The sequence below is a fragment of the Oncorhynchus mykiss genome, chromosome 20 (assembly GCF_013265735.2).
Source record: "Oncorhynchus mykiss isolate Arlee chromosome 20, USDA_OmykA_1.1, whole genome shotgun sequence".
Taxonomy (NCBI): domain Eukaryota; kingdom Metazoa; phylum Chordata; class Actinopteri; order Salmoniformes; family Salmonidae; genus Oncorhynchus; species Oncorhynchus mykiss.
Window position 1 is genome coordinate 13813502 of NC_048584.1, and position 17614 is coordinate 13831115.

A 17614-nucleotide genomic window follows, 5' to 3' on the forward strand; every position below is an offset into this window, starting at 1 on the left:
GCATAATTATTCCTGGCCACACTCGTTTGCTCCTGCAGGGGAATGTGGCAGTGATGGATACTGGTGGCAGTGGGTGGGTAGGTGGGTGGGTGGGTAGTGTGGAGGGGGAGAGGGGGGGGGGGTGTGCAGCAACAGGCAGGAGTGACTCACAGCACGTTATGTCTCCCTCCCCCCAGAGGGAGTGCTGAGCTGGGCTTCTGGTTGGGGTGGTGGTGGTGTTGATGTTGGTGGATCCAATTTCTCACCTAGGACACTCTGGGCATAGCTCTCTGCACTGGCCATAAGGATGAGAAGTGGAGGGATCTGTATCTGTGTGATGGAAAAGTGGAACAGTCTGGATTCACAGTGGGAAGAAGCAGCGGAGAGGGAGAAGTTCTGTAGTGATGGTTGGAAGAACCCCTGCTTCTCTGCCAGGGTGACCCTGTGTGATTAATATAGTCCAACTTTCTACAGCTGCTAATAAGCCCCATCCCAGCTCACTCCCAACCCTAAACTCTCCAATGATAGGCAGTGAACCAGCAATCCTGGCCCTGTCACACCCCATCTTGTCTTTGGGGAGTGGCTAGCGGGAGCTCCCCGTCACTTCCCTTAGGCCATAGATAATGCGCTATGGACATGATCATAGTATGTATGCAATGTAGGTCAAGTCACCAAAAGTGCAAACATTTAGTATGCATGGAAAGGGTATAACCTGATGGTCATTGAAAAGCAATGCCTTTCTTTCTCCATCCACATTACCTTGTATGTATCTTCATCGCCGTTTAGCTAGCTCATCGTTTACAATAGGAAAAGTGAATGGGAAAAGAGGTTGGACGTTTCATCACCTTTCTGTGTCTTATTTCATAACTTAAAAGCCCTGATTGCGAAGGTGTCCGGCTTGAAAATCCATTCAGCCAGTTTGGAATCGGTGACTACATAAACCAGACACAACTGGTTTCAAGTGGCCAAGAGACGCCATGTGATCTCCTACAGCTATCTAACGGATGAACTGGGAATCAGACAGAGGGTATATGTACATCAATGGATAGGTAGAGCCTTCAGCTTCGTTGTGGTGCGTTGCACAAGCCCTGCACTTTTAAAATGGTTGTGTTCCAATGGGAATTAGCGCATATTTAGAGTGCCACCTTCATTGTTTTATTCCTACAATACTTGACAAAGATTTATTTTGTTACATCCCTATTACTAGGCTATTCAAAGTCAAATACAAATTCACTGTAATTGTAGGCTAACTCTGTAAGCCGCCCTGCACAATCTTTGAAACAACAGCATCGCCTAGGTCTATATGTTCTCTCCCAGACTCATGGATAGAACTTTTGGTGTGTAGCATAAGGTAACCAGTCCATCCAGTATGCATAATAACAGTCATCACTCAAAGGCGATTACTCAAATTAGTTTAATTTTGGAGTATAGGTTAGACAAATGATGTACCAAAGACATCTTAAATCAGTTTAGTTTTATGTTTTTCTGCTATGCGTAATACGTGGTAGGCTATGTATTGTATAACAGCACAATCAACATTTTAATTTTAAAACATGGGGGGGGGGGCATGGGCTCATAGGCCCATGGGTATGCATAAGCTCTAATATGCATATGAGGTTAGTTAATCTTAATTAATCACCTTAGAAAGAGCTGTCCATTTTGTTGTGTTAGGCTTTGAAACATCATCCACAATGACCATGTTCTACACTCAGAATCAACCTGCTGTTGAACTTCTTCCTTCAAATTGATCATCACAGATACTGTTTTGATGACAAGTGTTTGATGTGATTTTCGATTGCATTTGCATTTATGTCGGAGTGGTTAGAGGGACAATAGAGCCCTGAGTACCAGGCCATTAGGACCTCATGGTCAATAGCAAGTTGGGTACTACCAACGCATATCCAGGGTGCATAAAAGGAGATTACCGCGGTCATGACTGCCAGCGTGGCAGTAATGCTGTCAACACAACAGCCCTATTCATCACCCATAGGAGACTTGAACCTCAACCAGAGAGCAGTGCATGACAGTGTGTGGTTAGCTAGGCAAATCCTTAGCTAGATTTGGCCAAAATGACCATAGAAATAGAATGCCATTCTAGGTCTGGTTAGACTGCTGACGTTGTACTCTCCACATACTCTTTCTAGGCATAACAATGTGATATTTATTGCAGAATTTGTTTGGCATTTTCTTTGCAACACAAACACACCCATCGATGTTTCGTTGATAAATGTATCTACACTCAAGCTGGGTGATGTTAGTGAAATGTCCACATATAGTCTAAACTCGTTGGGATATAAGTATTTCTGGGATTTGTCCCCTGAGAAATCTGTAACAGCGGACATAAGAAGACCCGAGACAAAACTAGCCAGTTACAGAACATTGTGTTGTATGAAAGCTGAGCTGACTGAACACCGGGCATTCAACAAGCAGTTAATACCGTCCCCATGGTAACGTGACAAGATGAAACGTTAAAAAATAAGTTGCAAGCTGCTTTCGTAGCAAAGTGTCGTAAAACACATTCCAGACACTGGTTCTTGCCAGTGTTGCAAATCATTTTTCAGGGAGAATCGCTGTTGGCTCCTTGATTTCTCGTTAGCAGTCTCAAAATAATGTTTTGCTATTGCCGCGACGACGCCACAGTACCAATTTGCCTGTTAATTAATTTAAGTTAATGCCTTCTGCATCTGCGGAGGAAGGTGGCCAAGCTACAGCAGTGTTTGCCAGACCATGAGACATCCTGAAAATCGAAACGTCTGTAGCGTCCAAAACGGTTTGGCCCACAAACTACTATGGCTAGAGAAAGAGGAGGCTCTCACGAACACGTCCATGTTGGTTGTTTTGCTAGAGCGCTCACAAGCTTCACAAAACTATGCATGAAGGCTGCCCGGTACCAGTTAAACAAATGAATGGAAGTACTGTATATGGAAGTAGTTTAGTACCTAAACAATGGGCTTAAATATGTGTAAAACACATTTTTAATAGTTTCCTGATGTTTTTTTTTTTATATCTCTCAGATATAGGACAGCATTTAAAAACAAACTTCCTTTCGATTTCTTTTTAACTATCTGTTTTTCCATTGATGAATATATTATTCAATGTGATTCTATGGGCTAATAGCAGTAAGGCCAAATTCAATATTCAACATTTTTGGGGGATACCTAAAGGGGTCTAAGTTTCCAAATCAAATATCTAAATGATCCTTGCTAAGACCATCTAAAAACAACCCCCCCCCCCCCTCTTCCCCGGCTTAGACTCTAGAGGGTTTTAAAGAACAATGTACTGTACACAATGGGGATCTAGGGTATTGCATCAATAATTCAAGAGTTAATAGTGACACATTTCTTCCTAGTTTGTGCTCTCAACATGTTGACATGTTACTCATTTCAAATGCATGTTCTTACTAAACCGACTGAGTGAAGCTTTTTGCTGTTACACTATTCCCTGGTGTTAGCTACATCGTTAGACTCAGCACTTTCACTGTAGCTAGCTCGGCAGTTCACTTTGTCAGCACTCAAGGATTTGAGCTTTAAGCCTGATGACATCCTCTTCTGTTCAAGCCAGCTGCAGCTGTTATCATGTACTTTGCCATATTGCTTTTTATTAGAGTTAAGTGAGTTGACAAGCACTCGTGGAGAAGTAGGGATAGGCACCCAGCAAGGAACATAGAACATTCAGACAGACTCCTTAGAACAAACAGAAACAGAGCCTCTGTGTGTGTGTGTGTGTGTGTGTGTGTGTGTGTGTGTGTGTGTGTGTGTGTGTGTGTGTGTGTGTGTGTGTGTGTGTGTGTGTGTGTGTGTGTGTGTGTGTGTGTGTGTGTGTGTGTGTGTGCGTGTGTGTGTGTATACAAGTGTGTGTTTCTATATATGTGTGTGTGTGTGTGTGCATACCTGCGTGTATGCCTTTGCATGCCCTTGCATGGTGTTTGTGATGTTTGCTTGGCGTCTGTGATAATGGGAACATCGGATATAGCGATTGGTCCTGATGAAGAACTCCTGGCTTGTCTGACAGACTGACGTTCTCCCTGCTGTACCATCGATGGGCCCTCTGCTCAAGCCATACTGACTTTTCAAACTGCCTCAACTCCAATCGTTTTGAATCTTCAATTTGATGTTCATTGATGAATGATGCACATGGTTAACAAGAGGAACACAATGGAAATACGTTTCTATGTTTTTTTGTGTTATCCTCAAAATCTTTATTGTCATATATATCATACATATACAAAAGTATGTGGACACCTTTCAAATTTGTGGATTCGGCTATTTCAGCCACACCCGCTGCTGACAGGTGTATAAACTCAAGTGCACCGCCATGCAATCTCCATAGACAAACATTGGCAGTAGAATGGCCTTATGGAAGAGCTCAGTGACTTTCAACATGGCACAGTCATAGGAAGCCAACTTTCCAACAATTCAGTTCGTCAAATTTATGCCCTGCTAGAGCTTCCCCGGTCAGTTGTAAGTGCTGTTATTGTGAAGTGGAAACGTCTGGGAGCAACAACGGCTCAGCCGCAAAGTGGTAGGCCACACAAGCTCACAGAACGGGACTGCTGAGTGCTGAAGCGCGTAGCACTTCATGAAATGGGTTTCCATCACCGTGCGCAATGCCAAGCATCAGCTGGATCGGTGTAAAGCTCGCCGCCATATGACTCCGGAGCAGTGGAAACGCGTTCTCGCTATGCGGACAACTGTTAGGGTTTAAGATTAGACTTGTCATGCCTGTGAGTGATAGAACAACAATGTATTTTATCAGTGGCAGCACAACAAATTACGTATCTCCACATGTGACAAATGACAGTCTCAAACAGCACATCCATTTGATATCTGTGCCAAGGTAAATGGCATACAAATCCCCTTACAATCACCATTCAGCTCAGTAAACCATCACAGCACTATCCTGCAGTGTACGAGCCATAAAGTAAATCACATTTAAGCAGGACTCATTAGAAGCAGGTATAAGGACCGGGCTTGGACACGGCTCCTGTGCAAATGACAACACATGACACCTTGTAAACAGAGCGGGATTAGAGGATTCTTGAAGACAGGGTGTTTCTCCAAGTTTCCTACCCCCTGCACGATGCTCTTAATCATTGCTAATCACGGGATTTGTCTCCCATCACATAAGTCCTTGCTGGCACAGTAGGACAGCATAAGTAATGAGGCAGGACATGTGTGATGGAAAGGAGAGGAGAGAGGAAGAGAGAGGATAAGGAGAGGGAGAGAGAGAGAGAGAGCTGAGACGACGGTAGTTTGGCTTGGCTGGGATTCATGCTTAAAAAGGGCAAGTCATCTGTGATACTTCGGTGTAGATCTGACGTGTGATTTATTTAACTGATAATGCAGAGAGGCTGGTGTTTGGAGGATGTATTGGAACGGGTGGTGTTAGGCCCGAGACAAAGTCGAGGGACGGCAAACCATGCCAATACATCCGCCAAACACCGGCTTTGAGGGCATTATCACTTTTATACAACGGGTTACTAGCATATTCAAATAATGACATGTTCATCAACAAAACATTTTTGATTCATTTACTTATACGCTTTCATCCTTCCACGAGATATAGTCCCGACACAAATCTATGGTTGCTACCCAAGCCAGCTTGTCGTTCGTTCTATTGGTTCGGGTGCTAGCTAGCCAACTAAGGCTAACTTAATGTCCAGTCAAAAAGTGCAGCCAGAAAAACAAAAAAAAATAGCTGAATTTGCATTTGCTTAAGCTGTTTTCCAGAGACATTTGTATACATCCATAACAATGAGCTAATGGGGAGCGATTTCACTTGGCATTCAAAATGAGCTCACTCGTCAGGACACTGTTGTTCAGAGGAACTAGCCAACAACACAATCACTTCAAACTTAATCTGGAAGGACTGCAAACTAGCTGCACTTTGTTTCTTTTGACCTTTTTTCAATTGACATTTCTTTGTATATATCCATAAAAATGATGCCGGCTGATCCATGATTCTGACTTGTTGAGAAACGCTGCCTGCCTGTCTGTCTCGTTCCGACTCCCGACACGTTCATTTCTATAGGACAGCTTGAGATCAAATTTGAATATTGAAACAATGTTGCAGATGTTGGAGAGACAGACAGCAAGGTTTATACAAATCTCTGCTGTTAAAAACTACATGTTAGTCTAAAAGAAATGTGAGATAATGTCTAGATGCTTTTTATAGTGGAGATCAAGTTAATACATTGCCTGGCTGGGCTGATGAGACAGTGGACTGCGCAGTCAGATGGAACAGAGTAATGTCATAGAGTTAACCAGTGGTAACTTGTGGAATAGACACCATTTGGAATGCGGTTTTAACCCATCAGCATTCAGGATTAGACCCACCGGTTATATAAATACAATTAACATATGGACTTGTATGTCCTGTACATAATTGTGCACTTGTGTTCCATACAAAATGTTTCTTAATTTACATACAACAGCAATGAGACAAGTATCTCCCATTACCATCACAACTTCTTGGAAAGATGGTGCAAGCCTGAAGTGAATATACACTACATTCAGTTGGACACAACTAGAAATATTTTATTTAATGTCGGTGATAGATGTTAATGGTACTTGAAATGCAATAATTTGATCTCTTCTACAAATGTAACCCCCGGATAGCCTATTTTCTGATTGCAGAACATTACCCTTTACTTAAAGAGGCTAAGTGCAGAGAAGCCTGTCTTGATAGATATTCAGGGTTGCTGGGATACAGGGCTGCTGTAGTCACTGTGTTCCTCAAGATTGGCAAATGACTCAAACTTTTGACAAACCAAAAATGAATGGCAATCAAAATGAATGGCAATCAGTTCTGTCAAAATTTTGGAAATCGAACTTAAATGATTGAATCCCATTGGGGACTTTTGGTCAATTGCACACAGGCCCAAGGTGTCTTGACCAAGTAATACACATTTGTATAAGACGAATTTGTGAAGCAACTGGCCTGAAATGGACTTTTAGCACCAAACTTCAGCCTCTATACCCACATTAAGTCTAGCCAGAATGAATGATCTCCCTTGACAAAAAGGTGTAATGTACATTTAAAAAAAAAAAATGCATATCCTTGTGTGTTGTTTGATTGTGTGTGTGTGCGACTGCGTGCGTGCGTACGACTGCGTGTACAAGTGTCCGTGTGTGTGCCACAGCTCTCTGACCTTCCTTTAATCACTCCCCATGCTTCCAAAAAAAAAACTCTCTCACCCCAACCCCTGTTCCCTCTCCTCCTGCTGCTGGGTTGGCTAATGAGAAACCTGCCATTCTGTCATTTACCGTGCACACAAACACACACATGCACGCACTGTCCCTCCACCCACACACACACAGAACCTCCCCTCCCTCACCCACACACACAGCTCTCCACATGCTCCTCACCCCCCTCCTCAGGAGGTGGAACCTTGCCCACCACGTGTCATCCGTCATCTCCTGGCTGCCTGATGGGCGATGCCACTCAATCTGTCTTCCCTAGCCACGACAGCCCCAGCCCAGCCCAGCCCAGCCCAGCCTCCCTCTCACCTCAGCGGACAGAAAAAACACAGGGAAAAGAGGAGGAAGACTGGCAGAATGAGGATTGATGGAGCACCCTGACAGTGTCCCAAATGGCACCCTCTTCACAGAGCCTATAGGGCTCTGCCCAAAAGTAGTGCACTATATAGGGAATAGGGACGTACACCTTCAGTGATTGGGGTCTGGCAGGGCCCTACCAGGGAACAGCGTTGGGAATAAATGAAAAACGGTGTCACTTCTCAATCTGAGGCCTTGGCAAGTCTGGAGGCAGCACTGCGATGAGCTGAGCATCTGCACAGTGTGAATGTTAGGTGAAATTCACAGACTCCGCAGGAGCGAGAGGGGACCGAGAAGAGAGAGAGGAGCGAAAACACAGTGTTGCACTGGTGGAACTGCACTAGAATGTGTGTTTAGCAAGTTTTTTTTTTATCCATCCTTATCGTGCCTTCCATCCTTCTATTAACTTTCCATCCACCCACCTATCCCTCCATCCTCAACCTGGGCCCTAAAACAACAGCTGTGCAACAGCTCTGAAGGGAGTATTTTTCGTGAGTATTTTTCTCCGCAGCCAGTAAACTGTGTAAGCCCGTATCCTTGCCAGTTCTACCAATAGAACGTCTCTCAAACAACCTCGGATGTCTCTATTGAAGATCGACGCACAGACGCGGATTGTCATGTACCATTGCCTTGACTCGAGAAATAGACAAGATTACAAGTTCTGTATAGCTCTGTACAGGGAACCACACCGAGCTCTTAACACCCGAGAGCATTAGTAGACCGCCATCTCTTACCGACGACATATGGCTGTAGTTCTATTTGGGATTCCAGTGTGTCTGAAAAGAGAGCACGCTCCCACATCAGAGATGCCAAAACAGCATCCACTAGCCACCACATCCAGCAGCTAGCAGAGAAGAAACATTAATATTTCAGCGCCAAACGATTAAAGTCACCTAGTCCTTTTCATCATTGTTTAAAGTAAGTGAACACTTTCAATGTTGACCTCCTTTCCCCTGGAGTGGGAAGGAAAGAAAAACAACTGAACGAGGCAAAACGGAAACTGGGTGTGAATGCTAACAACTGAGGAGAAGCCCCTGATTGAAAGGAGACGATTGCAGGCATTTGGTTAATCACTGCATCAATCCATCTCTTCTGTGGACATCACTCGTTATTCCTGACAAAGGTATACTCTGGTATCTCTTCTAGGAGCAGCAGGGCTTCCTCTCCTGTACAGCACAGTTGCTGAAGACTCTTCACCGAGTGTTAGAACTGAAAGCCTGAGTGTGTGGCTTTGGTGTGTGTGCGTGGGCGTGGGAGCAGCCTGAATCTTGACTGAAGGGAGACACAGCGGGGGTCCTGGGTACCTAAGGGGTGGGGGGGGGGCAGTGCCATGGTTCTTGCTGTGCCTTTAACAGACGCCGTCTGCATTTAGTCACAGCATTTACCACTCACAAAAAGAGATAGCAAAGGCGCAGGAGATAAAGAGTGCCACAAATTTCACAGCACCGTGTGGACTACCTCTGCATCTCTCTCTCTCTCTCTCTCTCTCTCTCTCTCTCTCTCTCTCTCTCTCTCTCTCTCTCTCTCTCTCTCTCTCTCTCTCTCTCTCTCTCTCTCTCTCTCTCTCTCTCTCTCTCTCTCTCTCTCTCTCTCTCTCTCTCTCTCTCTCTCTCTCTCTCTCTCTCTCTCTCTCTCTCTCTCTCTCTCTCTCTCTCTCTCTCTCTCTCTCTCTCTCTCTCTCTCTCTCTCTCTCATATATTCAACCACAGCCATATTGTTTGGAAAAGGGAAGAGAAGAAAGATCACACATATCTCCTCTCAGCCACTCAGCAAGGTAGTCTGTTCTGGAACCTAGGCTATGGACAGCTTACAAAATGGCTACTAAGCATGAGCGTGGAGTTTGGAATCATAGTTTATTGAATCACAAGTGGATGTGAATGGCGCATTTAAGCTTGAAAGCTAAAAAACATTTCCTTGTCACATCTCAAAAGGACTCTTAACACATTAATGTTCTCAAAGAGGCAATTCACCTTGTGCTTTTACTATGCCAAATAATTGTACATTTTGGTGGCCCCAGGAATCAAACCCACGATCCTGGTGTTGCAAGCACCAACTGAGCCCTACAGGACCACAAACATGGTGGGTGAGCCATGTCTTCTTACCCTAGCCTGTCGGTAAGTGCTAATTTGCCGTAGTCACACGAGGGAACAAAACAGCCCAGACATGGAAAACAGAATCAATCATCAAAGCAGACACCTGGCTATTCCTGTACACAGTGGCTCACCACCCCGTCACGTGTACACATAGATTTCCACTCAGTAGTGCTGAACACCAAGGCAATTTTTTAGTGCTTGCTGACAAAACGCTTTATCATTTCTATTATTATTTGTGAGATACAACCTCTAAATCAAACATAATGTTCCGTGTGCCGTCCTCAATCAAAATGAAATAAAAAGTCAACGATTTCCTTGAACAAGCGTATCACGAAGTGTCATATAGATTACATAAAGGCATCCATTATCTGGAGAGATATATCCACGCCACACTCAACCAGGGACTCGTGAAGAGACCGAGACAGAGACTGAGACCGAGATAGAGACAAGCTGTGGTGTCATCATAGTGGGTGTGTGTGTGTGTGTGTGTGTGGGTGTGGGTGTGTGTGTGTTCCTGTGGTATGGATGTGCGTTTATACTCTCTTTCCATCACTGACCACACATCCTCCGACAGAGCTACTGCAGGATCAGACTTGCAGGGTGTTACTTGTCCTTTTACGAAACAGCCACTTGAAGTCAGGCGGAGGCAGTGTGGGATGGCAGAAAGAAACTGCCAGAACTATCTCTTTTGAAAAGTACCTTGAATTTGGTCTCATGTCTAATCAAGTGATAGTGCTCACCTGTCATCTCTGACAGCCACAACAAGACAGGCTGCTGCGTCAATTTTATTGAATGCATCTCGCCCACCAGCACCCCAGCTACACTTCACCAAAAGGCCACGGGAGAAGGAAAAGGAAATAACTCTCAATAACACACTTGGCCAACAGGACTGTCTGAGTAACTACAGCATGACCTACACACCTTAGGGATCGGAGAGGAGCAAGAGGCCTTAACACTCTAAGCAACCCACATGAAATAATACTATGGTATACTATGGTATAAATACTGTAGTATTCACTGTAGTGCTTTTGCAGACTTTACTATATTGTTCACTGACTAAGTCAGAAAAAAAATGACACTGAACACTGTAGTATTTAGATTTAACTATAGTATAAATACTGTACTAAAATAAAGCTGTAGTACATACCATGGTAATTCATTTAGTGTTTTTGTGTATTGTAGTACACATAAATATTTCCTGTAGTGTTTTTGCGGACTGTAATATATTGTCACATTTACTGTAGTGTTTTTATGGACATTACTGTAGTTTTTACTACAGTATAGTGTTTCTGTTTTATTATCTTTGACATACTGTAGAAGTGGAGGCTTTATCCTTCATGAAACCTACTGGAGAAATTCTAAAATAACACATTTTCCAGAACCTGTAGGTGATGAGGACTGGGGTTTGAAATGGATAGTTCAGAGCTTCTGTTTTTTAAATTACTTGTAGGAACAGAATATGGTATATCCTTGGCATGTAAGTTTGTCATGTACAGTATGGGTGGCACAAATTGCGATATGGTGGAAGGGGAATGGACAGGTACTTTACTGTTATTTTTACTATGGTTAAAATAGTGTCGTGTTTTTGCGGACAATATTGTAGTATGAGAGTTTTTTTTTGTGTGTGGATAATACTGTAGTATTGAGGGATACTACAGTGTGTAGTGTAATATTCTACAATATACTACAGTAAGTACTGTAGTATTTTATAGTAATCTGTAGTATTTTTTCATGTGGGAAGTTGAAGTGAAAATCACTTGTCGATTCAGGGCAATGCCAGTGGTGCAGCACTCAACACTCGTCACTAATAAACAAGTCCAAATCTCCCCTCCAACCAAAAGACAGACAGTCTGTCTATCAGTCTGTCTTTCTAGAGGCTGGGCAGAATAGATGTAAGAACACCACAGTCCATCCAGACAGACAGGCAGTGATATTTTACAGTATGGAACAGCGTGTCTGGTTTACAGAGCAGTACAGCTAATTCAAATATTCACAAGCATTTCCCGGTAGAGGCAGAGTAGCAATGGGAGTCGGAGTATGACGAGGCATTAAAGATTAAAGCAGGTAGCTGCCACCGGCGCCCAGTTTGACTGACGTTCCAAAGAGAATGCAGCTGCCAAGTCAGAGGTGCCATGGTTACACCTTCTTCTCTCATTGCTTGCTAAAATTAAAACTTCTAAAAATACAGCCTGCCTGGGCTGAGGCTCGGAGAACTGACTCATCCATATGCATGAGAACGGTGTTCCTTCTCCGCTCTGTCTGTTAGTTGTGGACGGGCCGTCTGCTCTGCTCTGCGGTGCTGAGCCTGAGTCCCAAGACATCTCCAGGACAACTGACAGACTGAGCTATTAGGAGGCATGTGTAATGTCTAATGATAGACAATGCCCCCGAACCGTATGTTGACCAGGGGGAGGGGTTCTAGAGGGGGAATATCAGGATAATCCCAATCGTCTTGAAGAACCATCTGGCCTAAATGGTCATGAACTCATTTAAACTACAGCCAGAAGAGGACGGGCCACCCCTCGGAGCCTGGCTCCTCTCTTGGTTTCTTCTTACAGTAGATTCCTGCCACTGTAGGGAGTTTTTTCCCCTAGCCACTGTGCTTCTGAATCTGCATTGCTTGCTCTTTGGGGTTTTAGGCTGGTTATCTGTCTAGCACTTTGTGACAACTGCTGGTGTAAAAAGGGATTTAGGAAATACATTTGATTGGTTGATTCATTGATTGACAATGTCACATGGAGGTCAACACTATTTGTCTGATAAGTATTGTATGTATAGGCTAGTTGGTGTAAGGCTATGTCTAGGGGTGTTTCTGTTTGTGTGCACAGTGCATGTAAAGTACATGTGTGTACTGTATGTGTGCTCACACGTGTGTGTGTCTCTGTGTGCAAATGTGTGCTCACACATTTTTAAAAATATTTTTATTTTATTTAACTAGGCAAATCCATTAAGAACTAATTCTTATTTACAATGACGGCCTACCCCGGCCAAACCTGGACGACACTGGGCCAATTGTGCACCACCCTGTGGGACTCCCAAACGCGGCCGGATGTGACGCAGCCTGGATTTGTGTGTGTTCAAGTGCACCCACGAGTATGTACGTGTGGTTATACCTAGGCCTAAATTCTCTCACTTACCTGTTGGATGAAGGCCTCCGCTCCTCGGGGGCTGAGCAGTAGGATGGCACGTCTCAGCGTGTCCCTGTAACGGTTGAGCTCCTCTGTCCTCATGGTGTTGAAGAGGTTCGAGAAGACCTTACTGATGTTCCTGTCTACTCTCTGTAGAGATACGTCCAGCCCCTGCCGAGATGTCTGGTCCAGGAAACTCTGTAGGCCACGGATATCTGAGGAGAGGAGGAGGGTGAGTGGGGTTAGACTAACTGGACTCAAAAACCCCTCTAACGTCCTGCAGAGCCCTCTGAGTACATCAAACATACCGCATAATTATGGCCCACAGCATCCATTGCACTTTTTTTTACTCAGATTCCATCTCTCAATAGCAGAATTTGACTAAATGTAATATTTCCACTGTGATTGCTAGCCCGTGGTGGTTCTAGTGTTAACTGGCATATTTGAAACCCATGACTGGAATACACAAATAATGAAATCACTACCTGGCGACAAGGACTGTCATTTAGATAAACGCACAGACAACAAACAACGCTGCTTTGAGATTCAACCACAAAGACCAGGGAGGGAAATGATGTGGCAAGTGGTAACATGGTCGGCACAGCTTGTCCCATGAATTAAACGCAGACATTGAGGATTGGCTGATAACTAAAAAAAACATCTACAGTGAACCTGAAACGGTTTCTCGATCAACACTTTGATATGCTCAAAAACAACAATCACACGCATCAAAGGCGAACAAGATCTGCCCTATCCTTGAGCCAAACGTTAAGGGAGGCCTCCAGCTAAACAATCCGTATGTAACAGTGGAAGAGGCTTTTACAACAATGTCAGCAGAAGATAGGGCATTGCTGACAAGCACGAACAAACATTTGAAAAAGGTGGATTTATTGCCTGGGTTAACGGAGGAGGTCGAGGCCCTCAAATCAGGAATGGATTACAACAATAAAATGGAAGAAATACGAGCTGAAAATAAGATATTGACAACGACCACAGACTCCCTTATAAGCCACCCCGCAGAGGCTACGGTAGGATAATAACGCAATGAAAGCGGAATTACTTGATCTGAGGTGCAGATGTATGGAGAATTAATATTGTTATGATGGGAACAAAGGAGGATGAAAATGAAAACTATCTGGCAACTCGTGGATAAAGTCAAGCTTTTCATGAAACTTCATCTCGAGATAACAGGTGGATACAATTGATTTTCAATGGGCTTATCATTTCGGTGGCAGAGGGGAGGGAAGGCCCGGTCCGTTCTCCATCAGTGAACAATTTCTCCATGAAATAGTGGCGAGAACGTGCCCTGTATCCCACTTTCAAAAGGCTCCGAGCAGAGAAGCCAAAAGTTTGTCTTGAAGTCGATAAGTTGTATGTAAAAAAAACAATTCTTCAGGGATTCGAAGATAACAATGTTGGCTATGAGTGATACCTCATGCTGAGGTAGTCCCCGATACGCAACATTACACCGCACTACACGTTACAATCTTGCATGATGGACTCATCCTTTTTATTCATACAATACGGAACCTTGGACAATATGGACTTAAAATTTGTCTTGGGTTTATGGGAAGGCAAAAACGGCTGAGGCTAACTTTTTTTTATTTTGAGGACCGTACATATGTTAAAATGGTAAAACCAAGGTTGGGTTTTGAGTTTGATCTGATACAATGTCATTTTAGCGATTGGGGTATATTGTAACTTCAATGCTGTTACACTGTAGGTAGCTGCCCTTCTAGCAGATGTGATTTGGGATGAAAAATATTGACCTGTCTAATGTGGAACTAGGATAGGATAAACGATTGATACAGTAAGAGGGTCAATAGCCTGTCTAGGTTCTCTACTGGAGTAGGCCTATTCGATCCTATAACAATTGGTGTCACTATCGTTAAACACCATTTCAACCATAAATCTCATTGGAAAAAAAATGCAAAGGACGTATTGTTCAGATGCACACCAGCAAATGGGTTAGGTGTTGGTCAAAGGGGTCAGTTGACTCTGCTAGCAACTGGCAGGTTAACACGGGGTTAAACTGAGTATAGCTGAAATTCATCATAAGAGCCAATATGATAACTGGCTTATGGAAGCACTTCTCTATGCCAGAAGTATATTGTGTTTTTACACAACCTATATATGCTACCGGTATCTTTCCTCCCCAGTGCTATAGGTCTATGTGTTAAGCAGCGATTGAGCAACAAACCTAGTGTTAAAAAACAACAAAGAGGAAAAAGGGAAATCCAATACAAATATTCTTTACTTTGATAGGTCTGCCGTTGGGATGAAATGGATGCGATATCTATCTATATGCATATACTGTATATAGTGCCTTCAGAAAGTATTCATACCCTTGGACTTTTTCCACATTTTGTTACATTGTGTTGCATCCTTTATTGAAAATGTATTAAATATACTGTTCTTCTCTCTCCCATCTACACACAATATCCCATAATGACAAAGTGAAAATATGTTTTTAGAAATATCTGCAAATGTATTGAAAATGAAATACAGAAATATCTAATTTACCTAAGTACAAATATTCACAACTGACCCCTTCATTTACATACTTTTTAGAAGAACTGTTCGCAGCGATTACAGTTGTGAGTCTTTCTGGTTTCTAAGAGCTTTCCACACCTGGATTGTGCAACATTTGCACATTATTCTTTTCAAAATGATTGTTGATCATAGCTAGACAACCATTTTTAGTTCTTGCCATAGATTGTCATTTAGATTTAAGTCAAAACTGTAACTTTGTCTTTCAGGAACATTCACTGACTTCTTTGTAAGCAACTCCAGTGTCGATTTGGCCTTGTGTTTTAGGTTATTGTCGTGCTGAAAGGTGTCTGTTGGAAAGCAGACTGAAGCAGGTTTTCCTCTAGGATTTTGCCTGTGCTTAGGTAACCTTCTTTTTTATACTGAAAATCTCCCCTGCCCTTAAAAATGACAAGCGTACCCATAACAGGATGCAGCCAGCACTATGCTTGGTATTCAGTAATATGTTGTATTGGATTTGCCCCAAATGCAACACTTTGTGTTCAGGACAAAAAGGTAATTACGTTGCCAATTTGTATGCAGTATTACTTTAGAGCCTTGTTGTAAACAGGATGCATGTTTTGAAATATTTTCATTCTGTACAGGCTTCCTTTTCTCTGTCAATTTAGGTTAGTATTGTGGAGTCACAACAATGTTGTTGATCCATCCTCAGTTTTCTGCTATCACCGCCATTAAACTCTGTAACTGTTTTAAAGTCACCATTGGCCTCATGGTGCAATCCCTGAGCGGTTTCCTTCCTCTCCAGCAACTGAGTTAGGAAGGACGCCTGTATCTTTGTAACGACTGGGTGTATTGATACACCATCCAAAGTGTAATTAATAACTTTATCCATCTACCCTTCTTCGTGAGGCATTGGAAAACCTCCCTGGTCTTTGTGGTTGAATCTGTGTTTGAAATACACAGCTCGACTGAGGGTTAATTGTATGTGTGTGGCACAGACATGAGGTAGTCGTTCAAAAATCATGTTAAACACTATTATTGCACACAGAGTGAGTCCATGGAACTTATTATGCGATTTGTTAAGCAAATGTTTCCTCCTGAACTTTAGGCTTGCCATAAAAAAGGGAATGAATACTTATTGACTCAAGACATCACAGCTTTTCATTTTTTTAATTAATTTGTACAGATGTGGAGAAAAAAAAACATAATTCCACTTTGAAATGATGAGGTATCATGTTGAGGCCAGTGATAAAAACAAATCTCAATTTAATCCATTTTCAATTGAGGCTGTGACACAACAAAATGTGGGAAAACTCAAAGGGTGTGAATACTTTCTGAAGGCACTGTATGTCAAGTAACTATATTCCTACTATGTACAGTTGTGAAGAAAAGACAGAGTGAAGTGCCATGTATGTACAATGAGTCTAGATTGCAACAACAAACAAAAAGAGGTGTTAAAAAATAGGCTATTAAAAACTTTTGCTGTGTTTTGGGTTCGACAACAGCAGAGCAGCCTTGGCCCAGAAATTGTGAAATATTGCGAGACATTGTGCATTGTGCCCCACACTGTGGAGTAAATTGCCTGCCTGTCGATCTCTGCTGCTGGCAGTTCAGTAAGTGTTGAGCGGAAGGAGAGTGGTAGAGGAGGTCTCGGTAACTGGGTGCTTTCTTTATTGTGTTCCCAGGGCCTCTTACTCACAGTCCTAGCCTATGTTGGGGCTCCGGTAGCTAGCACCTGTCTACAAGTCATCTTCCTTTATCTAGGAGTAACAACTCACCACCGAAGAGAGTGGTTTCATTGCGACAATTACTTCTCATTTGCATCATTCTCTTCTTGGTGTGATAACCTATTCAGCTATCACTGAAGTGATCCATTTTAAATGTCTGAGACAGGTGGGTTCATTCGAACATCTCTCATTCTCCTTCTCCTTTCCTCTCATCGCTGCCTATTAGGAGTGACAGGTCGCTTGTAGAAAGTTGTGTCTGGCTGTCTACTGTACTCCTATGTAGCTCCCTCTCTCCAGAGTTTAGTGGCAAAAATCCTGCTGAGTCTATGTTTCCATGGTGAAAAAGGAGATGGTAACAGGTCTTCTTTCACAATGTCCTCACCAAGTCCTCTCACCAATTACAGTTGTTGTAGTCGCTACAAAACAACAACAAACAACAAACATTTACTTCCTGTTGATTCATCCTGAAGAGTACAGTGAGTAGTGCCTTGTGGGGGGGGGGGTGTAGTCCTTCTCAGAGCGAACCTGGCAATTATCTGTATTAATCAAAGTGTGTGCTAGCACCACTTCTTGGCTTGGGGAGATTACTATGAATCATACATGGGGCGGCTAATGTCTTACTAGCGTTTAACCCCTGCAGG

At 43.1% G+C, this 17614-nt stretch overlaps 1 protein-coding gene across 2 annotated transcripts in view; it reads right to left on the reverse strand.

The window, feature by feature from the left end:
• LOC110499015 (glutamate receptor ionotropic, delta-1-like) overlaps positions 1-17614 on the reverse strand; it is a 424887-nt gene that overhangs the window by 144565 nt on the left and 262708 nt on the right. For both annotated transcript variants that reach the window (XM_036955858.1, XM_036955857.1), the window contains exon 4: positions 12766-12971. In XM_036955858.1, coding sequence (XP_036811753.1) covers positions 12766-12971 — 206 coding nt within the window. The remainder of the gene's footprint in view (positions 1-12765; positions 12972-17614) is intronic.